Source organism: Candida jiufengensis (genome assembly GCF_024610255.1).
Source record: "Candida jiufengensis strain CBS 10846 chromosome Unknown scaffold3, whole genome shotgun sequence".
NCBI classification, from domain to species: Eukaryota; Fungi; Ascomycota; class Pichiomycetes; order Serinales; family Debaryomycetaceae; genus Lodderomyces; species Lodderomyces jiufengensis.
This window is the reverse complement of record NW_026261560.1, coordinates 67,031-92,176: the sequence shown is the minus strand read 5'-3', so window position 1 is coordinate 92,176 and position 25,146 is coordinate 67,031. Positions and strand designations below refer to the sequence as shown.

General features: G+C 25.8%; 12 protein-coding genes across 12 annotated transcripts; 5 read left to right on the top strand and 7 right to left on the bottom strand. All coding sequences in view use genetic code 12, as the record gives it.

The window, feature by feature from the left end:
* Nucleotides 1–534: 534 nt before the first annotated feature.
* On the bottom strand, nt 535–2,574 carry GAP2 (amino acid permease; the record flags this gene model as incomplete). Its single annotated transcript, XM_051763002.1, has 3 exons — nt 535–1,848; nt 2,057–2,154; nt 2,223–2,574. The coding sequence occupies 3 exons, from the start codon at nt 2,572–2,574 to the stop codon at nt 535–537; spliced, it is 1,764 nt and encodes a 587-aa protein (XP_051619885.1).
* Nucleotides 2,575–4,545: 1,971 nt separating this feature from the next.
* BAT22 (Bat22p) lies at nt 4,546–5,661 on the bottom strand (the record flags this gene model as incomplete). The annotated part of the gene is made up of 1 exon (XM_051763001.1): nt 4,546–5,661. One exon carries the CDS (start codon nt 5,659–5,661, stop codon nt 4,546–4,548), a length of 1,116 nt encoding a protein of 371 aa, XP_051619884.1.
* A 226-nt stretch (nt 5,662–5,887) lies between these two features.
* Nucleotides 5,888–6,559, bottom strand: PRE3 (proteasome core particle subunit beta 1; the record flags this gene model as incomplete). Its single annotated transcript, XM_051763000.1, has 1 exon — nt 5,888–6,559. One exon carries the CDS (start codon nt 6,557–6,559, stop codon nt 5,888–5,890), a length of 672 nt encoding a protein of 223 aa, XP_051619883.1.
* A 316-nt stretch (nt 6,560–6,875) lies between these two features.
* KGF54_002511 (uncharacterized protein) lies at nt 6,876–7,709 on the top strand (the record flags this gene model as incomplete). Its single annotated transcript, XM_051762999.1, has 1 exon — nt 6,876–7,709. The coding sequence occupies one exon, from the start codon at nt 6,876–6,878 to the stop codon at nt 7,707–7,709; it is 834 nt and encodes a 277-aa protein (XP_051619882.1).
* Nucleotides 7,710–8,018: 309 nt separating this feature from the next.
* Nucleotides 8,019–9,008, bottom strand: MEU1 (S-methyl-5-thioadenosine phosphorylase; the record flags this gene model as incomplete). Its single annotated transcript, XM_051762998.1, has 1 exon — nt 8,019–9,008. One exon carries the CDS (start codon nt 9,006–9,008, stop codon nt 8,019–8,021), a length of 990 nt encoding a protein of 329 aa, XP_051619881.1.
* A 364-nt stretch (nt 9,009–9,372) lies between these two features.
* KGF54_002509 (uncharacterized protein) lies at nt 9,373–10,284 on the top strand (the record flags this gene model as incomplete). The annotated part of the gene is made up of 1 exon (XM_051762996.1): nt 9,373–10,284. One exon carries the CDS (start codon nt 9,373–9,375, stop codon nt 10,282–10,284), a length of 912 nt encoding a protein of 303 aa, XP_051619880.1.
* Nucleotides 10,285–12,300: 2,016 nt separating this feature from the next.
* On the top strand, nt 12,301–13,707 carry MNT2 (alpha-1,2-mannosyltransferase KRE2; the record flags this gene model as incomplete). The annotated part of the gene is made up of 1 exon (XM_051762995.1): nt 12,301–13,707. One exon carries the CDS (start codon nt 12,301–12,303, stop codon nt 13,705–13,707), a length of 1,407 nt encoding a protein of 468 aa, XP_051619879.1.
* A 1,371-nt stretch (nt 13,708–15,078) lies between these two features.
* On the top strand, nt 15,079–16,413 carry MNT1 (alpha-1,2-mannosyltransferase KTR1; the record flags this gene model as incomplete). The annotated part of the gene is made up of 1 exon (XM_051762994.1): nt 15,079–16,413. The coding sequence occupies one exon, from the start codon at nt 15,079–15,081 to the stop codon at nt 16,411–16,413; it is 1,335 nt and encodes a 444-aa protein (XP_051619878.1).
* A 686-nt stretch (nt 16,414–17,099) lies between these two features.
* On the bottom strand, nt 17,100–17,759 carry KGF54_002506 (uncharacterized protein; the record flags this gene model as incomplete). The annotated part of the gene is made up of 1 exon (XM_051762993.1): nt 17,100–17,759. The coding sequence occupies one exon, from the start codon at nt 17,757–17,759 to the stop codon at nt 17,100–17,102; it is 660 nt and encodes a 219-aa protein (XP_051619877.1).
* A 906-nt stretch (nt 17,760–18,665) lies between these two features.
* KGF54_002505 (uncharacterized protein) lies at nt 18,666–19,016 on the top strand (the record flags this gene model as incomplete). Its single annotated transcript, XM_051762992.1, has 1 exon — nt 18,666–19,016. One exon carries the CDS (start codon nt 18,666–18,668, stop codon nt 19,014–19,016), a length of 351 nt encoding a protein of 116 aa, XP_051619876.1.
* A 45-nt stretch (nt 19,017–19,061) lies between these two features.
* On the bottom strand, nt 19,062–21,164 carry ORC3 (origin recognition complex subunit 3; the record flags this gene model as incomplete). The annotated part of the gene is made up of 1 exon (XM_051762991.1): nt 19,062–21,164. The coding sequence occupies one exon, from the start codon at nt 21,162–21,164 to the stop codon at nt 19,062–19,064; it is 2,103 nt and encodes a 700-aa protein (XP_051619875.1).
* Nucleotides 21,165–21,445: 281 nt separating this feature from the next.
* Nucleotides 21,446–25,075, bottom strand: KGF54_002503 (coatomer subunit alpha; the record flags this gene model as incomplete). The annotated part of the gene is made up of 1 exon (XM_051762990.1): nt 21,446–25,075. The coding sequence occupies one exon, from the start codon at nt 25,073–25,075 to the stop codon at nt 21,446–21,448; it is 3,630 nt and encodes a 1,209-aa protein (XP_051619874.1).
* Nucleotides 25,076–25,146: the final 71 nt, after the last annotated feature.

Genomic DNA, 25,146 nt, shown 5'->3' with positions numbered 1-25,146 from the left:
AAAAAACCCTCCATCCCCGCTAAAAAACTAGTGCCTGATTTTAGATTCAAGTCTCTAATACTTTTAATTTTACCTCTTGATAAAGAGTAAGTTGGTCAACGAAAAAGTAATTGTTGAGTGATAGGCAAAAACAATGTAAAGTCATTAAAAATATAATATTTGGTTTACATGTTTATCAAATTTACAGATTTTGTTCAGAGTCTTCCTTAGTTTCAACTAATTCTATGGCGCTACCGATTTTATATGGTACTTAACATCAAAATACTTGTTAATTCTGAAACAATTTTTTTTCAAATTATTGATCTCAATACCCCCCTGGAAATACTGATTAAATCAAAGTGTTTAGAGACCATTCTTTTCATTTTTTCCAAATTACAAACAAAACAATATTTACATTAAGTTCAAGATTTTAATAAATAACAAATAAAATACAAATTTTTATTAACTATGTATGAAAAGAACTAAATTAATTCGTTTTTTTTTTAAATATTTTTTTAATTTTTTAAACGATAAAAAATCAAAGAGTCTGTTTGTTTAACACCAAGTGTAGTAAATTCTTTTATAAAATGGTTGTGATTTTTGATAAGCTTTTTCTTCAGCAACTTCTTGTTTAACTAAATCTAAATCTAAATCAGCTCTACCAGTATCAATATCAATTTCACTTGCTTTATAATAAAATTTCAAGTTTCTTGAATAGATTTTGTGACCAACGTAGAACACAAGAACAACTGGAACAGTCAAAAAGTTCATGAAGAAATCATTAGCATTTGGTGCAGTACCTAATGGCCAAACAGCAATCCAGAATTGTAAACATAAAACAGCAAGATTTAATAATAAACCCCAATAAGCACCAATTATACCAGGTTGTGAAACATATGCCAATTCTCCAGTATCTCTACCTTGAGCTTTTAATGCTGCTCTAAATCTTATATGACATAAACAAATTGAACCCCAAGTGAAAATTGATGATAAACCAGATAAAGCTAATAACCAATTGAATACAAGACCTTCTTTTGGTGAAGCAGCTAAGAAACATAAAGCACCAACTAATAATTGTACAATAATACCAACTAATGGTCTACCAGTTTTATCAATATAACCAAAAATTTTTGGAGCTTGATTTGAAGCAGCTAAAGCAGCTAAAGTTCTTGAAGAACCAAAAACTGATGAATTACCAACTGATAAAACAGCAACCATAATAACAACATTCATAACTGATGGTAAACCAGAAATACCACCATTTTTAATAGCAATAACGAAAGGTGAAGCTGATGCATAATTAGTGGCAGTAAATAATCTTTCATCATCATAAGGAACTAATAAACCAACTAATGTTAAACAAATAACATAGAATAAAGTAATTCTCCAAAAGACTTGTTTACAAGCTTTTGGTAAAGCTTTTCTTGGATTAGCAGTTTCAGCAGCTGCTAAACCAGCTAATTCAGTACCAGCAAATGCAAAAGCAGCTCCCACAAAAACCGTTATAACCCCCTTAACACCATTTGCAAAAGCTCCAGGATGTTGCCAATATTTACCACCAATATATCCTTGACCATTTGGTGCACCACCAGCACATAAAACTATACCCAATATAATAAATCCACATACTGCTAATACTTTAATAGCACTGAAAATAAATTCGGCTTCTCCATAACCTCTAACTCCGAAAAAGTTAATAGCAATTATTAAAACATAAAATATAACGACATAAGCAGCTGGATTTGTTTTTTCATCCCAGTATTTAATAGTTAATGAAGCAGCAACCAATTCCAAAGGTAAAACGACCAACCATTGCATAGCATAATTCCAAGCCATAGCAAAACCCCATGATGGATTAATGAATCTAGACTAAAAAAAAAGCGAGTTAGTATTGAAGTGCTTAAAAATTATGACAAAATTGGGTTTCTGGTTTTTGGACATTAAAAAATTTAGCATTAAGTACCACCTGGTAGCACAACCTGGGGTTAATTTTGAAACAATCATTTAAGACCATTAAATTTTTTTAAAATCAACACTAACCAATCCATTTCATCACCAAAGAACTGTAGATACGTACATTATAAGTAACAAAAGCACCACTGACTGGGAAAGTAACTGCAAGCTCACCAAGGGAGTGAACAGTACAGTAGATCATAGTTCCGATCAAAATATAAGCTTGACAAAAAAAAGTTAGTAAATAAAATTTGCATCCAAAATTTCAAAATTGTTAAGTTTTAACATACCAATTAATAAACCAGCTGGACCACCAGTGTGTAAAGAAGAACCAGAACCAACGAATAAACCAGTACCAATTGAACCACCAATAGCAATCATTTGTAAATGTCTATTTTTTAAAGATCTTGATAATGGTGAATTTGCAGTTAATATAGCAATTTTTTCAGCTTCTGATAAATTTGGATCAATACCCATTTCATTAGCATCAGCTTTTTTAAACCCATCTTTAAATTTAGCCCAACCTTTTAAAGGTGGTTTTGAATCTTGTTCATCAAAAGCATCAATATAAACTCCTCCATTTTTTTCATCAGATCCTGCATCTTCTCTTGATCTAAGATAATCTAATTCTTTTTCAGGCATTACTTAAGTATTGTAGTTGGAGTGAACAAGGAATATAGCTTTTAAAAAAAATTTTAGGTGTAGAAGAATTGGAGAAATCAATGATATATTTATACGTTGGGAAATCAAACGTTAAACGAACCAAATTATTCAATAATTTATTTAATCGTTATCAATAAAATTATAACAATAACAATTAATGAATAATAGATAATAGAATAATTATAATCTATTATACATTTACTATTATTGTAATTTTAAAAATATCTCACCTTGAAACATAAAAAATCTCTTATCAATAAATAAAATTAAGGTTGATTAAATTTTGACACAAAACAACAATCATAATTTAAAAAAGATTACATAAAAGATATAATAAACCAAAAGAGATAACCCTTGAAGCATTTTCTTTATACTAAGTTAGCTGGTGTAAGTAAGGATGTGAAAATTAAGATGATTTACATAAATTATTATTGAATATTTTTAATTGTTGTTGGTGGATCTTAATGATGTTTTAAAAAGAAAAGTTTTAAAATGCCGTATTGCTTTTTGTAATACATTTTAATTACTTTTCATTAAAAGAAATTATTGAAAAAAAAAAGCAGGGCTTTACAATATTTTATCCATAGGGTGATAATTAGGACTCAGATGAAAGTTTTCAGTAAAAATTCATTTGGTACATGTCAAATAATATTCTAAAAATGATATTTGAATTTCTTTCAATTAATCCGACTTTAAAAGCTTGATTCATTCTTTTTTCTTAAATTTGTTCCTGAAGTCAAGAAATTTTTGACTCTTGATTAATTTGAAGTATTATTAATCTACAAAAGCTTAAACCCTATCAATATAGACGTATTAACTTATATGTCACCTTACAGAAAGTTGACAATATTGACAAAGTAAAGGATCTTCGTTTAAAATGAATAATCATTCATTTACTTGAAATAATGTATTTATGATTTCTTATTATTTTGTTTTCGATTGACGCCTTTTAAGTTTCTTTTTTTCGTTAAATCGTACAAGATAAAACTCGTTCTAGTTACAACTTTTCAAACGAGAACCTGAGCAAGGAATTGCTACCGTGTATACACCAAATCTCGACCACGATACAATTTCAAATGCAGTACTTATTGTTCCGCCTGAAGAAAAATCGAAAATTATTCATGATAGAATTTGAATTAATATACTTAACAGTTTATGCATTTCTTATCAAAATTTTTTTTAGATTTGTTACATAAACCTGAATGCCTCTCAAGTGAAATTTGGTTCACTAATAAAGGAAATAAAAGATAGCGGTTGATGTATATTTCTTAAAATTGTTAATTGATTATTGTCTTTTGGTTTATTTGAAGATTTAGAATCTTAATTTACGAAACATATTATATCAAAATTGACAAAGTTATATGTCAATTGTTCTTAGTCTTCAATAAGCAAACAATTAAAGCTAAATGAATTAAAATAAACAATTTCGATTATGTTCTTTTGCAGAGTTCTTTTTTTCAAGAAATCTGTTTCATGTATTTACGAGCTTTATTGATATATAAACATGTTAATTTTTTGCTTTCACCAACTGATCTCATATTTCTTATCGGTGCAAAGAAATCTTGTTTTTCTTGACCTCTTTCAGGTTTGCCTTCTTTCGTAAAGCCTACTCAATTTTGTCTTGGAGAAAATAGAAATGTCTTTTTGTATTCTGTAATTATCATTCGTAATTTTTTGGTGCCTTTCATAAATATCCAAATTGCCGTGTTGTAAAAAAAACTTTTAAATTTAAGATCTTTCTTTAGTCCCTTGCCCCACAAAATTATTTAAAGGTATTGTGATCATGAGACACAGATATTGTATTGCAGGAGATGATATTGTACTCAAAATCTTGAGTAACAAATCAAGATAGAGTAATTAAAGTAGAGTAATAAATCACTTTTAATAAATTGCAAAACTAGTAAATCTGAATAATTATATTCAATCTATAAACATCACTAATCTTCAAATCTATTTGGCTACTCTTGACCAATCTTTAAATTCTTCTTCACCATATTGAATTTTTCTGATCCATTCTGCAACTTGAGCGGTTAATTCACCAGTATTACCTAAAACAACCGGTACAGGTATATCCTCACCTTTAAAACCAATATTTTTAATTGGTGACACAACTGCTGCAGTACCAGCACCAAAAGCTTCAACTAAATTACCTTCATCAGCAGCTTTTTTAACATCATGAATTGTATATTTACGTTCACTTACAATCCATTCATCTTTTGGTAATCTTTCTTTAGCTAATTCTAAAATTGATTCTCTTGTAACACCTTCCAAAATTGTACCATCTAATGGAGCAGTTACTAATTCTTTTTTACCAGTCTTGGAATCTTTCAAAACAAAAAATACATTCATTGTACCAACTTCTGTTATATATCCTTCTTCACCAAATAACCATAAATTTTGATCAAAGCCTCTTGAAGCAGCATCTTTTTGTGGTAAAATACATGGAGCATAATTTGCACCTAATTTTTTATCACCAACACCACCTGGCCAAGCTCTTACTGCATAATCAGTAGCTTCTAAAGAGACTGGTTTAAACCCATTTCTGTAGTATGGACCAACAGGACTTGCTATAACGAAAATTAAAGCTTTATCAGGGGTACCAACACCTAAAGAGGAAGAAGTACCAATCATAGTTGGACGTAAATATAATGAATAACCTGCACCTTCTGGTATAAAATCCTGATCTATTAATAATAATTGATCGATTAATTTTTGTAATTCATCACCATCAAACGAAGGTAATGCAATTCTTTGTGCAGATTTATTCATTCTAATCATATTTCTTTCACCTCTAAAAGTTCTTACTTGACCTTTTGAATCTTTATAAGCTTTCATACCTTCAAATAACTCAAAAGCATAATGAAATACACAAGTAGCTGGATCTAATGATAAATTATGATAAGGTGAGATTTTTGGTGTACCCCAACCTGATTTAGAATCCCATTCAATTTCTAACATATGATCAGTAAAATATTTACCAAAAATTAAATCTTCTTTTGCATGTTTTGGTTTTGGGGTTTTGGTTTTTTCTATAACTAACTTATCAGCTCTTAATGGTGATGCCATGTTTGGTTGAGGTTGTTGGTTGTACTTTAGTAATGAATTTGATTTGAGAAATATTAGGACTCTTTATATTTATAAATTTTTTTTTTCAAATTGAGTCAAAAGTAAAATTCTCGGTTAATAAAGGGAAATGTGTCAGAATTTGAAATATCTACGCTTGAGCCTTAAAACCGTTATCGCATCACATTAAAGAGTGAAGAAGGTCTTGATCAGTTTATGTATTAACATATTATTCTATTTTTTGAGTCAATTTTCCATATTCATCAGGATAAAATATTAATCTTTCAACTCCATTTTTGGTTAATATAACCATTCTTATAACACCACCAGATGAACCATCCCATTTAATAGCTTCAGCTAAAGCAGTTTTTATAAAATCTATAGTTTCATCTTTTTGCATATTAGATTTATAATTTTCATTACACCAACCATAAATAAAAGTTGATCCACTACCGGCAATTGCATAATCTTGTTTATGTATTGATCCTCCAATTGGTATTGAATATACTGAACCTCCATATTTATCGTCATAACCAGCACATATAATTCCAGCAGTTAAATTATCTTTGTTATTATAACACATTTCTTGAAAAACATTTGCTGCTATATCAGTTGTTGGTTTTTGACCGTTTGGTAATTGTGATGAATAAGTTTGTAAATAATACTTTACAATGTCTGCCACTGCTTGAGTATCCGCTGCTGAACCTGAACGACAACAATATATAAAATCATGAATTTGAGTTAGTTTATCTGTTACTCTATTTGCAATATATGAACCTGTTGTTGTACGAGAATCTGCTCCTAATATTACACCATCTTGAAATTTGACAGCCATAATTGATGTACCTAAATTGACTTCACCTTTTTTCAAGTGATTGATGTCTACTGATACCCCATTCATTCTTGATTTGCTGCTTTTTGATTGATGATCGAATCTTTTGGTTATTGCCACTATAATAAAATTTCAATGTGTTTTGAAAGTTCTCTGAGAAAAAGAAAACCGGTTGTGCTCATGTGACTTATTTAATACATTGAAAGTCTTACCACGTGATACAAAAATTCTTTAAACCGGAATTCAACATTATCGTAAATTTATTTAAATTTTCCAAATATAATAATTCATTATCAAACACAATATTAGATAATTATTATATTTTCAACAATCACTGACCAAAAAGTTGGAGTTTTACTCATCAATAACTATACATAACAATATAATGATAATTTCAGTAATACTATTATTTTTTGGGTTAGTTATCTCCCTGACCATACCAGAAACTTCATTTACACTTTCAAAACAAGAACAAAAATATGTAGAAGGTGATCCCAAAATAACTCATAAAATAATTTTTTCAATATCACAAGGAAATGATCAATCAACAACCAAATATTTGGGTAAATTAACTTTGGGATTATTTGGAGAAACTGTTCCTTCAACAGTTGAAAATTTTTATCAATTATCTGCTATGACTCAAGGTTATGGTTATAAAGATTGTAAATTTCATAGAATAATTAATAATTTTATGATACAGGGTGGTGATTATGCTGAAGGTCCAAGTAAACTGATATATGGTGATAACTTCAATGATGAAAATTTTATATTAAAACATGATAAAATAGGTAGATTATCAATGGCTAACGCTGGTCCAAACACAAACGGAGCTCAATTCTTTATAACAAATGTAGAATCATTACCACATTTAGATGGTAAACATGTTGTATTTGGACAATTGATAGATGGATTTGATACATTAATTAAAATTAGTACAGTTGAAGTAGAATCATCAAATGCTAAACCATTGGAAGCAGTATTTATAAGTGATATACAAACATCAGTTTTTGATAAAGATTTACAAGAAGCTGAAGAAAAAGCAGATAAATTAAAACCTGAACAAAAACTATCAGTAGTTGATGAAGAAATTAAACAATCAAGTTCAATTTATCCTTTATTTTTTATTATTTTGTTGGTGGGTGCTTTTGTTGGGATTTATTTTAAAAAATTTCATAGAAGAGAAACAATAACTGATATTAGAAGTAATAGGAAGTTTTAAGGTTTTTAAACATGATAAGAAGTAATTAATAAGTTTTATGTAGATAGTGAGTAGATATTGACAATTGAACTATTTTCTGTATGTGCTTTTGTTAGCTCTTTGAGGTTTCATTGTTTACAAGAAATCTGAAAGAATCAATAACTACTTAGTCTTTTTGCGCACAAACAAGATTGACTTCCTCTAACATTTCACATGTTATTAGTACTATAAAATTTTCCGCTTATTGTATTCCTCATAGAGGCAATGTTTCAAATTGATCATAATCTATAATTTATTGAATTCTATTCATCTATAAAAATTCACTCACTTCTAAATTTCCCAATAACCAGGGAATAAATAATGCATCTTTTCTAACAATTCCTTTTTAACACCATTTGGACTAGTACTAACAGCAAATTTCATTGACCCTTTCAAATCATCACCAATATCTTTACCATTTTCAGCAAATTCATCAATTAAATGAGCAGCTAATTTACAAGCATTTGAAGAATTTGCTTTTAAATTACCAACAACAGTTTCAACAGTAACTGGATCTTCACTTTCATTCCAAGAATCATAATCTGTTGACATACAAATCATTTGATAAGATATTTCAGCTTCTCTTGCTAATTTTGCTTCTGGTAATACTGACATATTAATAACTGATCCACCCCATGATCTATACATTTTGGATTCTGCACGAGTTGAAAATTGTGGACCTTCCATACATATAACTGTTAAATCTTCTCCATTATTTGTATGTTCTTTTGTATGTAATTTTGGTTCAATTTCTTGTTTATCAAAACCTTCTAAAAATCCTGAACTTGGAACTGAATTAGCAATTAATTTATTTAATTTTAAATCAAATGGTTCTCCAAACATTGCATGTGCAACAAATCCCTTTTCAAAAAAAGTTGAAGGTCTTATACCCTTTGTTCTATCAATAATTTGTGTAGGTAATACAAAATCTCTTGGTTTAATTTCTTGTTGTAATGATCCAACTGCAGAAAATGCAATTATAGCTTTAACTCCTAATTTCTTTAATGCTGCAATATTAGCTCTTGATGGTACATCACTAGGTAATAAATCATGATGTTGACCATGTCTTGCTAAAAATGCAACTGGAAAACCCAGATCAGTTTTTGAAATTGTAATTGGACCTGAAGGAAAACCCCATGGAGTTGAAATTGTTAATCTTGCAACTGGATGTAAATTTGGTAAATCATATAATCCTGTACCTCCAATAACTGCTAATGTAACTTCACCATCATAAGTATGCGGTAATTTTGAAACATCTATTTTATCTCTATGAACTGACATTTTAAATAAAGGTTTAGGAAATTTTTTTACCATAAACTAAAATATAAAAGGAATGTCAATTGACTTTATAAAGTGAATTTTATTTGATTTAAAAAAATCGTTAGACCACGAGTTCCTGAAATTTAAACGGACTAAGTAAGTACCTTTAAACGGAAATAACTTAATTTTCATCAGATTTTTCTTCGGTGTGGCATTATTGTTCGTAGTTGTCTCAAGATAAAAAGATAAGACATTGTCTTGAGACTTACAAAAAGTAGTGTAAATTACAACAACAAAATTTCTTCGTATCACACTTTAAAATACTAATAATATTAATCTCGCCATTCAATGTATATAAGTCATACAATACTAATACTATAGCATAATGTTAATTATACCGACAACTAAAGAAATACTACCTTCATATTTAGTAAAAACTGTTACAATAAGATGTTTATCGCATTCAACAAAAACAATAGTAAATAAAAAATTATTTGATAATTCAAAACTAAAAGCTAAAGATGATCGTAAAATCTTTGGTAGAAAGAAGTCAAATGAAGTGGCTTCAACAGCACCAACTACAAAACCATTAAATACAATCACCAATTTTAATACTATTCCATATATTACAGAATTACCGAAAATACCACTGCATCAACAAACAAAATCATTTGAAGAAATATTCAAAGAATTAGGTCAATCTAATATATTTCAAGAACAAATAAAACCAGCTACAAAAGGTATAAATCTAATAATCCCTAAAGAATTTATAAAACCAGAAATACAAACACCTCCACGTCATAAATTAGAAAAATCAAAAGATTTAGATAAGAAAATAAAAAATTTTATAATATCAAATCAAACCACTACAGAACAAAAAGAAAAAGATAAAAATTTAATAATGTTAGGTAAAGAAATAAGTTCACAAATGGAACCAGATCAAAATGAAATATATAGTTATTTACAACATCCAATAAAAAAATCATTATCAGGTTTAAAAATTTTAAATCCAGGTTTACAAAATATAAATGATAATTACCTTTGGGATATTATACCAGAAGATAAATTAGTTTGTACACCTCCATATCAAACTGATGATCCATTAGGTTTCAAAAAATTTAATGAGAATTTTATTCAAAATCAAACTAAAGAAGCAAGTGAAAAAGATTCAATATTAAAAGAAGTTCAAGAATTTGAAAAATTAATGGGAAATTCAACTACTTTTATACAAAATAATGGGTCAAGAAGAAAATTAAATAGAAAATTGTTAAAGAATTTCAAAAAATTAAAGGATTAAATAGATAAATAAATATGATATATCAAGATTATTGTGATGTTTTTCAAAGGATTTTGAACTCTTTTTTGTAGCATTTATCAGAGACTTCTATGATGGGTGTTGAAAATAAAATGAGATGTAATGTCTTCAACAATTTTTGACAATACATACCTTTTTAGGGCATGTCCAAGTGGAGAGTGTTGCAAATCACTCTTATACGAAAATCTAAAAATAAAATAATAATAATCAAGCTATGTTTAGAAATGTATGATGTAAATCAATATGCAGTCCTAATAAGTTCAATATTTGATCCATTTACGAGATTTCAATACGAAATTATATCCATTTGAAAATATGATGATTATTATATATTTTTAGACAGAGAGTAATAAAACAGATCAAAAAGACAAAAATCAATAACATTCAAAATTCTAAATCATTCGATAAAAAATCCACTCAAGAGTTCAACGGATACTCAATTGATGAACAATTCAAATTAATGAAAACCATATCCTCAAAATAGTGGAAAAAAAATAACATCAAATTAAACAAACAACTAATTTAACCTAAAAACTACAGATCATTCTATTAAAATTCAATCGCAGAAATGCTAACAATATCAAAACTTAATCATTTGTTAACTATAAATAATTTTACAATGGGTAGATTTATAGCAAGGATTATATTATATAAATGTATATTCACAACAGTAGTAACTTTAAGTCATAAATATAAAAAAATGAATCCAGAAGAAGAGAAAAATAGAGATAGTTCAAAACAAACTTTTGATTGTATAAAATGGATATTAATCACTAGCATAGCTATTTATTTGAAATTTTTTAATTTCGCTTTTATCAAGTTAGTTAATGATTTGACCAAGCTTTTGTTACATTATTTAGATGAGCTGAATAGAGTATAGACAATTTTGCGGTTTTTAGTTGGAGGTACAAGTAATTACATATACAATTAGTTATTTGAAATTTAAAGAGTTCTGAGTGCAAAATAAATAAAGCGTTTTTAAAATAATACAGATCAAGAAGTTAACAAAATAAAATAAATTATTCCCTTACTGAATCGTACTTCCTTTATTCACATGAAATGAATTATTTGATTGACCGTTGATTAAAAAAAATAAGGAAAAAAGTATGTAAATTTAAGTAAGGGGTAAAAAGAATAAATTTGAAAATCTCGATCTAAAATTTAATTTTGTGCTTTTATTAGCAATAGTTGAGTACTTTTTAAATTAGATAGAGATCTCAATTTTTTGAGTGTAATTAAAGAAAACCTCATACTTTGTATTTAGACTTGAGAACAAGGGGTCTGAGTGCATAGATTTCATTAAGTTTGAAAGTTATTTTGAAAATTAATTTATAATTAGAATTGAAAAAATAAATTATTATAATTTGGAATTTTTCAGGGACTTTAAATTTTAATTTTAATTTTAATCTTCTTAAACTTGTACATTTTTAAAAGCTTTTTTAAATCTCTAGATCTTCAAAAGCATAAAAGATTTTTTAAACCTAATTCTAGTAGCTAGTTTAATTATTATATAAATTGATATAATATACAAATAGAATTCATTTAGTTTATGATTAAATTATTCAAAATATGTAAATTAAATTTTTTTTTTTCAACAATTAAATGTAAATCTAAAAATTTTTAAATTATTTAATGATTAAAGCCTTTAGTTAGTTAATTAATTAATTAATTAATTGTATAAATTTTTAGTTTATTTCAATTTTCAGAAATTTATTTGAATTCATCAATTCAAATATATTCATTCAAAATTCCTGTTGAATTTGAAATTATACAACAGATACTCAATTAAAATTATTGAAGTAGTATTTTTCTAATTGAATAAGATTTTCAATAATTAAAATTTAACTTTACTTGCATCATTATAATAAAAAACGATCCTGTCAAAATTTCATTTTAGTTTTAAAGCTTAATAGAATTATTAAATATTCTAATACAAAAAATTCATAGTTGTAAAACATTTTTAATACCAACTTTAATAGCATCATCGACTAGAGTATAATGAAGGCATTATCACTATTTAGTTCAAGGCATTCATATTTAAAATATATTGCATTAATATTGACATTATTAGTAATTTATACATTAACTCATGGTAGTCAATTAAATTTACAAAATGAACAAATTCAACAACAACAACAGCAACAACAACAGCAACAACCAAAAGATATAAATAAAGAGATACCACCACCTCCCCAACAACAACTAAATGATCAACATATTCAAACACCAGAAAAAATTGAAACACCACCAAATGTACAAGAAATTATAAATAAAGAAGAAATTAAAGATTATATTAAACAATCTGAAAATTTACCAAATCCAATAAAAGATACTCATCAATCATCATCATCAGAAATAACTGATATAACAAACAAAATTAACATCAACAACAATAATCAAATATTTGAACAATCTTCACCACAAAAATCAGAAAAAGTTAAAGCAACATTTGTAACATTAGCTCGTAATTCAGAATTATATGACTTAATTAAATCAATAAGAACAGTAGAAGATAGATTTAATAGAAATTATAATTATGATTGGGTTTTTTTAAATGATGAAGAATTTACTCAAGAATTTAAAGATTTAACAAGTTCAATAGTTAGTGGTAAAACAAAATATGGTAAAATACCACAAGAACATTGGTCATATCCTGATTTTATAGATTTAAAAAAAGCAGAAGATTCAAGAAAAAATATGAAACAACAAGGTATAATTTATGGAGATTCTGAAAGTTATAGACATATGTGTAGATATGAATCTGGATTTTTTTGGAGATCTGAATTATTAAAAGATTATGAATACTATTGGAGAGTTGAACCTGGTATTGATATAATGTGTGATTTAAATTATGATTTATTTAAATTTATGAAAGATAATAATAAATTATATGGTTTTACTATATCTATTCATGAATTTGAAAAAACTATACCAAGTTTATGGGAACATACTAAAAAATTTATAAATGATAATCCTCAATATTTAGCTCAGGATAATTTTATGGATTTTATATCTGATGATAAAGGTAAAACTTATAATTTATGTCATTTTTGGACAAATTTTGAAATTGCTTCATTAAATTTTTGGAAATCAGAAGCTTATACAAAATATTTTGATTATTTAGATTCAACTGGAGGATTTTTTTATGAAAGATGGGGTGATGCACCAATTCATTCTATTGCAATAAGTTTATTTACTTCTAAACAATCCATACATTATTTTGATGATGTTGGTTATAGACATGGAGTATATGGACAATGTCCTTTAAATGCTCAATTTAGATATGATAAAAAATGTCATTGTAAAGCTGATGATGATTTTACTTTTAGAGGTTATTCTTGTGGTAAAAAATATTTTGATAAAATGGGATTAAAAAAACCAGATGAATGGGAATCTTATCAATAAATTTTATTCTAGAATATAGATGATAGATAATAGAAACAATTTAAGACATTTATTTAATAAAAAACAATTATACATTTATTTAACAAATATAGAACTCTCTTTGAAATATATCTGATTAAACAAAATGATGAATAATTTTCGTGAAAGCATTTGCAACATTGTATACTCGTAAAGTTAATTGTAATAATAATATGAGAATAAATGCCTAATACATTTTCGTGTGTCTCACTTTCAAAAATCAAGACACGACAATTTTTTGATTCAGAATTATCCTTCTATACTTTAAAAATTTCGCTTATAGTTAAAATCTAAATTAATTCTATTAACACAAAGCTAATAAAATATAATATGTTAAAACCTACAAATAATAATAATAACTGCCTACTGCCTTTGACTCTTTTATATTTTATTCTATTATAAGATGTTGAAATATTAATATTATGGTTGAATATATTAATTACAAAAATAATTATTATAATATCATTATTTCAAGTAAGAGCTGGATATAATTATAGAATATTTTCTTGAAGTTAAATCTTAAAAAAGATTGTAACATTTATTTAAATTAACCAAATTACACTACTACTTCCTAACATCAATAATTAAATAAAATTTCCAATAATTAAGAAAGAAGAGAAAAACACGTAGTATTTTAAAATATTATACGTGTTGTGTTAGTGGAATAAATAATAAATATTATTAGATGAATTAAATATACAAGAATAATTTTGATTCATCAAGAGATATATATATTATATAATAATATACTAGCAAAGTCAATAATTTCAATAAAGTCAATATTTTAACCCGATTTTTACTGGGTGGAATAGAGATTTCGAAATTAAAATTTCAAGATCCTTCTAAATTTAAAAATTCTTTTCTTTCTCTTAGATTATTATTTGTATTATTATTATTGTGTTTTAAATTTTTTAACTAAGAAAAACCCTTTTAAAAAATTACTGAGTATTTTAAAATTATCTAACAACAATTTTTTGAAAATATAAGTTTTCTCGATTCTACATACTTTTTCTATTTTTATAATCATTTCTTTCAATCAATCCCAAAATAGAGAAAAATAAGTTCAATTGAGCATCATCTTTTACCTAATTTATTATTATTATTAATTTATTTGTATCATAGGTACACACATTAATAATAATTTAATATATTGGATAATTTTTTTTTTTTTTTTATTTTTTTCTTAGACTAAATTTAAAAATAAATTTATGATTTTTTTTTTTTTATTTTTTCTAATTTCAACAACTTTTAGAATTAAGTTTTACTTTTTTATTCAATTCAATTCAATTTCATAATTTATTGAGATATATATATATATATATCTATATATATTAATAATATCTAATTGGAATTATGGCTTCGACGAGATCAAATGCTCGATTGATTAGATTTGGGATTTTTGCATTAGTATTAATTGGTTGTGGTTATATTTTGACAAGAGGTTCTTCATTTCAACCACCAAATTATTCTCAAACTCAATCATCTACTCAACAACAACAGCAGAAACAACAGCAAGTACCACAACAACAACAACAACAACAAAAACCAGTTAATAATGTAGGATCAAATTCAGGTACTACTCCAATTTCAGCTGGGAAATATTTATCAAAAGATATGGGACCATTACCAAAAGCATTTATGGTTGAAAATTCAGAACCAAAAGTTATACCACAAAAAAATATTGATCCAACAACTTATAATCCTGAAACAGATAAAATTAAAGCTACTTTTATATCATTAGCTCGTAATTCAGATTTATGGTCATTAGCTGAATCTATAAGACAAGTTGAAGATAGATTTAATAAAAAATTCCATTATGATTGGGTATTTTTAAATGAAGAAGAATTTAATGATGAATTTAAAGAAACTGTTACAAGTATGGTTAGTGGTAAAGCAAAATTTGGTTTAATTCCAAAAGAACATTGGTCATATCCAGCATGGATTGATCAAGAAAAAGCAGCATTAGTTAGAGAAGATATGACACAAAGAAAGATTATTTATGGACATTCAGAAAGTTATAGACATATGTGTAGATTTGAATCTGGATTTTTTTGGAGACAAGAAATTTTAAAAGATTATGAATATTATTGGAGAGTTGAACCTGATATTAAAATTTTTTGTGATATTGATTATGATGTATTTAAATGGATGAAAGATAATGGTAAAGAATATAGTTTTACTATTTCATTACCTGAATATAAAGAAACTATTCCTACTTTATGGGATACAACAAAAGAATTTATTGATAAAAATCCTCAATATTTAGCAGAAAATAATTTATTAGATTGGTTAAGTGATGATAAAGGAAAAACTTATAATGGCTGTCATTTTTGGTCAAATTTTGAAATTGCTTCATTAAATTTTTGGAGATCAGATGCTTATAGATCATATTTTGAACATTTAGATAAAGCTGGTGGATTTTTTTATGAAAGATGGGGTGATGCACCAGTTCATTCAATTGGTGCTGCATTATTTTTACCAAGAGAAAAAATTCATTTTTTTGAAGATGTTGGATATTTTCATGTTCCTTTTAATAATTGTCCTGTTGATAAAGAAATAAGAAAAGAAAGAAATTGTAATTGTGATCCAAATAAAGATTTTAGTTGGAGAGGTTATTCTTGTACTACTAAATATTATACTGTTAATAATTTTAAAAGACCAAAAGGTTGGGAAAAATATACTGCTTAGATAATTTAGTAAATTTAGGGGTATTTTGGATTATAAAGCTTTTCAATTATATAGTTTTTTAAATTTATTTAAAGTATTTGATATTTAGTTAATTTAATATTTGAACATTTTTGAATTTGAAAATTTAATTCCTTGACGTTTTAATCGAGCTTTGAATAATTCTATAACAGCTAGCGAGTCACTAAATGAAACTTTCGAGACTGATAAAATAATCTACGATCGATCACTAAATTAACAAAATGCCAATAAAAGCTAGAGAATTCAATAGCACAAAATGGAATTAAAACAATTGGTGTTTACGCACTTGTTTCAGAATTGAAAAATTAAATCTTAATTAATAATTATTTAATGTTGCCTATGAGGTACTTATTTTCAAAAGTTATTACCTCCATGAAAACGAAAGCTGTCAAAAATTTATGAATTTAGTTAAAAGCAGTTCACGAGGATAACTTTCTTATATTTTTTTTCGTTGTATCAATTAGATTGGTTGTGAAAATTTGCTTGTAGGAAAATGATTTTATCATTAAATTAGATTTAATCGCGTTTTTAGTTCTTCACAATTAAATCTAAGCCTCACTTGAATTGAAATAGAACTAAAGAAAGCAGTAAAACCTACATAGAACTGAAATACACATGAGTACAGGTTATTTAAATAGCAGTTCTAAATATTACAAAAATTCTCTTCACTAGCCATCTTTATCACCACCACCATTATCATCATCATTATTATTACTAGAACAAAAACCAATGTTTGTAGTTGGATCAAATTGACGTACCAAAATACAAATTAAAAATCTGGAATATTTAATTAAACCTTCTAAATTACCAGTAAATACTAAAATCAAAAAAATAGTAGTTAATAATATAATTAAAAGCCCTACAGCAAAAATAAAATAAGGACTTTGATAATATCTTCTAATAAAACTAATAATCCAACGTTCAAATAATTCTAAAATAAATTTATTTAAAATAGGACCTAAATTTTGTGTTGGTTGTTGTTGTTGTGATTCTGAACCAGGATTAGTATAACTTGATCTTGGTAAACCTTCGATTTCTTCTTCTTGTTGAGGTTGTTGATTTGAATCTGAACCATAATTCCAACACGGTAAACATCTTCGAGTATTTATAGCTTCAATTATGGAATCTTGTGATCTTATAGGTTGTATAATTGTTGATTGATCTATTGATTGTAATGATGTTGATTGAATTGTACCTGATGATTCTGTAATTGGTTGGATTTGATCATTTTCATTGGTACTTGAATTTATTTTAGCACTATTCTCATCATCTACGTCTATCAATCTACCTTGTGAGCTTGTTTCAGGTAAACAATCCGTTTCTGACATCTTTTTGGTTGTTATTAAATTTTGGTTGTAAAAAAAAATTGCTGCAAAAAATAAATAAAGAAAAAAATAATATCTTACAAAATGTTTGGCAACCAAAATCAATACTGCAAATTTTTTTTAAATGTGAATAATTTTCTGAACTAAACATAATGCTTCATCATTAGAGACTGATTCCTCATAAGATATTACATCTTTACAAGTGCAAAACTACTTTTCAATTTCATGTATTTTCCATTTCGATAGTTCTATTATTTTCCTAAACTGATTTCAATAAGTACTGTTTGCACAATTGATGATTCTTATTCGTTATTCATAATTGACTAGAAAAGCATGTTTGTTTTCATAAAAAAAGACGTGATTATAGACATACAAATATACTTCAATTTATTAGTAATAAAATATTTTTGAGCATTTTCCAATCGTGTATTTTTGTCATAGAAAATAATCGATATGGTGGTTCATAAAGCCAATGAAATATTATAGGTTCAAACTATATTTTTACGAGAGCTATGCTTATGTTATTTAGCTGAATTTATTTAAAGAATAATCACGATACTAAAAACTTCTCCCTAACGTACCTATAAAATTATTTCATAAATGTGTAAATTTGTAAATCTATTTTTTGTACTTAAGTGAGACAAACTTTCTATCCACAAAATTATAATAATAGAATTATTTTTTTTTTTTTTTCCTTTCTATTTTCTAATTTACTCTCTTTAATAAATTAAATATTTACAACAATATTCAACTATCAATTTTAACTTGATTGATTAAGTTATATATTCAACCATTCAGAGCTAAACTAACATAATTTAAGTAATACTTTTATCACCAGATTCAATTTTCTGATTAATACATCACTAATATAAATAGATAATACTAAACCCACTACATCCGAACTTAAAAATGAGAGCAAATTCAACTCAAATTTCAAATAGAATATTTAAATCTCAAAGATTTGTAATTTTAATAATAATAAGTTGTTTTACAATATTATTAATAATAACAGGTATATCAGGTCATCATCAAAAAATTGTTGATTCAGTATCAAATTATACAACAAAAGCAAGTCAACATTTACAACAATATTATGATACTAATAATAAAATATCAACTGATGATATTCAAATGGAAAAAGCTGCTGAAGAACAAGAAGAAGAAGATAGATTAAAAGAAGTAGAAGAAGCTAAAATTCAAAAGGGAAAGGGGAAATTAAATGAAATTGATCCAAAAATTAAATTAAAAGAAGCTAGTTAAACATTATTAGTGAATTATATAATTATTTGATTGTATTTATTTTTTTTAAACACCTTTCCAAATAGCTTTTTCTAAATGTTCATTAACTCTTTTAAATTGTACAATACCTAAATGCATTAATTCATAACAATTTTCAATAAACCAAGAATAATTTATTTTTGACCATTCTTCTTCACTTTTGATGGTGGTAGGTTTATTTAATTGTGATGCAAAAGCTTGATAAAAATCATTTAAATTAATTGATGCTGGTGCTTCTTTATATAATTTAAATAATAAACAAAGTAATGGAGTTTTAATATTTGATGTTATTGAATCAGTATTTGGTAATGTAGTTTTATTAATTAATGGATTATTTAAATAAATTTCAAAATTATCTAAACTTTGTTCAATTGTTTGACGTAAATTTGGTCTTAATAAATTTAAAGCTAAATTATTATAATTTTCTTGTAAAAGATATTTATTTTTAATTATACCACCATTCATTGAAAAAATTTCATTAAAAATCATATAATTTAATGGTGTTATTAATATGGGATTTTTGAAATATTCTTCTATACATGTATTTAATACAGTTTTATCTATTGTAGTGGTGGTGGTGATTGTTAATTTATTTATTTCATTTTTTAATTCAATTAAATATTTATCTTTTATATCACCAATTTTTTCAGTTGTATTTGTAAAAATCTCATTGACTAATTTTATTAATTGAGTTGGTGAATAATTTGAAATATTAATAACTTCATGAAAATATTTGGAGTTTAATAATTTATTATTTATTAATAATTGATATAATTGGAATTTTTCTTTTGATTTAAAAGGATCAATATTGTATACAATATTTATAGAATTCATAATTGATAATTTATGTTTTTGATATTGATTTTTAGATTGATTAAATAAATGAATTAATTTTGTATCTGAAGTAATTAAATCTTTCACAATGGGATCTTTTTGTTTTGCTTTTAATTCAATATGATTTTTAAAACTTGGTAATTTTCTTAATCCATCTAAATAAATTGGTGACTTATCAAATTTTGAAATTAATATACTTAAAGGAGAACTATAAAAATAAATCATATAACATAATTTTATAATGGAAATCAATGAATCGATAGAATTATTACTATTTTCATAACGATTTAGTAAAATGATTGATAATTTTTTTTCAATTAATAATGGATTTGAATTATCCAATTCTGGTGTTAAAAATAAATTATTTAATATAATATATCCTAAACTTTTATTGTTGTTACTTTTGAATTTATACCCATTTAAATTTAATCTTATTTCATTTCTCAAATTATTATTGATCCAACTACTTACAGTTTCACAATTTAATGCTAATAATAATTTTATAGAAATTTCATCAATTGAAGATTGTAATATTTTGATTAGTTGATTTAATACTTGATGATTAAATAAATTAGTATCTTCAACTACTATGACTAATTTACAATCTTTATTTGATTTTTTATTAAACCAATTTTTTAAAATTTCAATATCATAATTTAAATAATTATCAGAATTACAATCAGAAACTTGATCAATAAATTGTTTAATTATTTCTTTTATTAAATTTCTAATATTTGAACCATTTTTTGAATTTATTGAAATTATTTTATATTCTTTGGATTTTTGGAAATTCATAAATGTTAAAAATTCATTTAAAATTCTAAAATTATTAGCATTATTTGAAGTTAATTGTATATATCCAATATCTAATTTTTCATCATTAACTTCTTGTTCAATAAATTTTAATAATTGATTAAATAATTCATTATTTGCATTATCTAAAATTTGTTGAATTTTATCTTGTTGATTTTGCCAAATTGTAGTATATAATTCATATCTATATTTTACATTTTCTTGTGATTCTAATCCGTTGAAAAGTGGTAAAAAAGGTGTTTTTAATTTGGAAAAATCTGTAGTTTGGTTTGTTATTTTTTTAAAAATGGAATTGAATGTTGATTGATTTGTTGTAGTGGGTGGTTTTGGATCTATTATATAAAATGGTTTCAAATTCGTATTTACTGAAAATATCTCTTGTTCCAATTGTGGTTGTTCTTCCTCTTGATCTAAGTCTGGAGATATTGATTCCTCTATATCGACACTTGCATCTGATAGTTTACGTTTCTTTAGTGGTGGCATAAATTTTTGGTTGTTATTTTTGGTTGTAAAAAATATATAAGTAAAACATTTTTTATATACTGTTTTGGATTTTTCAATATTTAAAACAGCTACCAAATTTATAGTACGAATTTCACATACATTAAATATAATTTTAGATTAATTAATATCTTGATGATAAAAACTATTCATATCAATAGGGAAATACTTTATGGTGAAATAAATAAATATATAAATAGAGGAGAACAAAACCTTGTAATCAAATTATTTTTATTTTTAAGACTATACAAAACCTAAAATTTTTATCTTCTTATACGTAATCCAGACGCAGGTACACCAATAGAAGTAATATCAGTAATATTACAAATTGAGCCTTTAAATTCAGGTTTATATTTAGCACCAACTAAAGCTTCTTCAACAAATGAATCACCTTTATATATAGGAGTAAAAGATCCACAACAAATTTGAAATTCTGCATATGGATCAAAATCAATTGAAATTGAATCTGATGCTATAGAATCTGATTTTTGTTTTAATTTAGAAGCTTGTTCTGCTCTTGGTCCCAGTGATGATATTTTTAAAAATTCTTCTGCAAAATATGATGAACTTGCAAAATTTTTATTTTTAAATGATTGTGTCATTGCTACATTTAATGCATTTAATTTGTGGGATGGTTGTAAATTACATCTTGTGAAATATGAAGCTAATTCCAAATTTCTTTTAATATCTGTTGGTGGTAATGATCTTCTTTTTAATTCTATTGATAATCCCAAGATATATTCACCACATAACGAAAGAATTTCATGACATTTTGTTTCTTGTTCTTCTGTTTCTACATTTAATATAGTTATTGTATAAATCACTTGTTTAAAAGTTTTGATAGCATCTTCTAAATTATTAGCTTTAAATTTTTTAAATGCAATTTGTAATTGATCTTCTAATGTATCAAATCCAGGAATTAAAGGTAAAAACAGTTTGGAATCTTCTTCTTCAGGGTCATCTCTTATAAAAGTTTTAAATGATGGTAAATCATAAACTCCTGGGAAATATAATTTTGATGATCCATAAACTTGTAAAAATCTTTTTCTTAAAGGTTCAAAATTATTTATTCCCAATTGTTTTTGTAATAATTGAGCTGCTTGTTCAAATGATCCTGATGCAACATATGTAGCTGGAGTTTTAGCATTACGTAACCAATCACCAATTTCTCCATCATTTGTAACAACATTAGAAACATCCACGGATTCTTCTCCATTAATTGGTGATATTATATCATGATCATCTATATCTAAATCTTCATCATCCCATGCACCACCATCTTCATCAATTTCTTGTTCTTCATCATCAAAATCCAAAGTTGTATTTGTAGCATCGGTTTTTGTTGTAGTATTAGTAGATTCATCTTCAATTGATAAATTTTCAACTTTTCCAGTTAATAAAGCATTTTCAAAATATGATAATGAACTCTCTTTTAATGGCCAATTACTTAATGGTTCATTAATTGGTTTTGGTAATGGGGTGGTTTCACCTAATTCTGGTAATTCAACATCTTTTTCTGTGATACCAGCTTCTTCCAAAATTTTTGAAGCAAATTCATCCAAACCATTTGTTTTAGCTAATGTATAAGCTAATGGTAACATTCCATTTGCGATAAATACTTGACATCTTTTTTCAACATCATTATTATATAAAGTATTTTGAACTAATGCAGATAAATCATTTCTATGTTCAGCTATAGTTGACATTTTTTTCAATCTTTCTTGATCTCCTTTATACAAATATAAAAATGATAATTTTTCAAAATAATGTAATTGTTGATAAACAAATTCAACTATATCTATATTGCCTTGTAAAAGAGCTTCTTCACCTAATTTTTCCCAAATTTTATTATCATTTAATATTTTAGCTTGTTCTAAAGCAACTTGTAAATTACTACATTCTAAAGCTAATTCAAATCTTGTTTCTGGATCTTGTACAAAATGTAATGCAACTTCAGGAAATCCCTTTTTCTGTAAATATCCAATAATATTTTGTCCAACTAATGTTGAATTTTTAATAATTCTTAAAACTTCTCCAAAATTTTTATTAACTAATGCTCTTTTAAATCTATATTCTGTTGGATCAATTTTTAATACATCAACTTGTCCTGATCTATTTAAACAATAAATGATATTACCACTTACTTTTGTGATATATACTGTATTTTCTAAAGTTTTTATAATACCATTATCACCATTTAATAAAGTATATTTTATGTGATTCAAAGTTGAATATAATAAAACACCAGAATCATCCCAACTTGCACTTTTGATTCTAATAGTTTCATGCATTGAAGTAATTAATTCCAAATCTTTATTGGCTATAGTTATAGTATGTTTTGATAATAATGCTAAATATTGACCATCTTGTGACCAACTTACATATTTAACATTGTTGACATTAATTTCAGCCAATTCTTTTCTTTGTAATACATCATAATTTATAACTGAATGAGCTTTCACCAATAAAACACGTCCTGGACCACCATATAATACATCAATAATTGAAGAATCTAATTGTATGGTTTTAGTAATATTATTACTTAAATCTTTAACATGTAAAGTTTTTGAAGATTTTATAAAAGTAACAAATCTATTACGGGAAATAAAAGTTGCAAAATTACCTTCACCTTGTCTTATATCAGTTGGTTCAATTGCACCAGTAGCATGTTTTGGTAATGTAATTAAAGCATAATTTGAATTATCACCTTCTCCATGTACAACCAAAATAGAATTATCACTTTGATTATAACTTAAAGTTCTCATAAATGACCAAGTTTTACCAATTTTTTTTAAACTTAACATAGGTAATGAACTTTCTTGTTTTGTAAAATCAAATGATTGAACTTGTTTTTCTGAATTTATATAAAATAATTTATTTTGAAAAATAGAATGTGCAGGTCTTTCTCTTTCTAATTTAAAAACCATTACTCCTGAATCATGACATGCAGCAAATAAATTAATAGTTGGATGACTTGCAATTAACCAAAATCTATCATGTTCTCTTCTAAATTGTTTTATTGGAACTCTTTTATTTAAATCCCATACTCTTATTGTTTTATCATCTGATACTGATAAAATCATATCTTGATGTGGATGGAATATGGCACTTAATACATTACCAGTATGACCTCTACAAGTATCAACTTCCCAAGCTTTTGTATCACTCATTCTCCATAATTTAACTAATCTATCATCACCAGCAGATACAATTAATGGTAAAGTTGGATGAAAACTAGCATAATTAACACCTTTATCATGACCTTCTAAAACATATTTAACAATAGCATTTACATTACCAAAAATATCTTGTTGAGGTAATTGTTGTCTTTGAATTTGATCTTCAAATGATCTTATTGATGAAGTAGGAGCTGAATGTTTTTTTCTTAAACCTGAAATATCCCAAACTCTAACAGTTTGATCTAAACTTGCACTAACAATTAAATCTTCAGTTGGATGAAATTGTGCACTCATAACATAATGATTATGACCAGTTAAACAAGCAATTTCTTGTCTATTTTGCCAATTCCATATTCTAATAGTTTGATCGTCTGAACAACTTAAAATCCATGGTAAATCATGATGAAAACTAACTCCTCTAACATAATCTAAATGACCATTTAATGTAAATATACATTTTCTTGTATTTAATGACCAAACTTTTATAGTATAATCATCACCACCAGAAACAAATAATGGTTGAGTAGGATGAAAATTGACACATCTAACTGGTCCAACATGATCTTCAAATCTATCAATTAATGTTCCCATTCTATAATCCCATAATTGAATAGTTGATGAATGTAATGATACTAAACACCAAGGTCTTTTGGGATGAAATGCAACCCCTTTAGCCCTTGATGACTTGGACTCAAACTTGGTTAACATCTTCATGGTTAAGATGAATTGTCAATTGTTTTTGGTTGTTGTTGTTGTTGTTGTTATTAGTTTATTTTTTCAAAAGG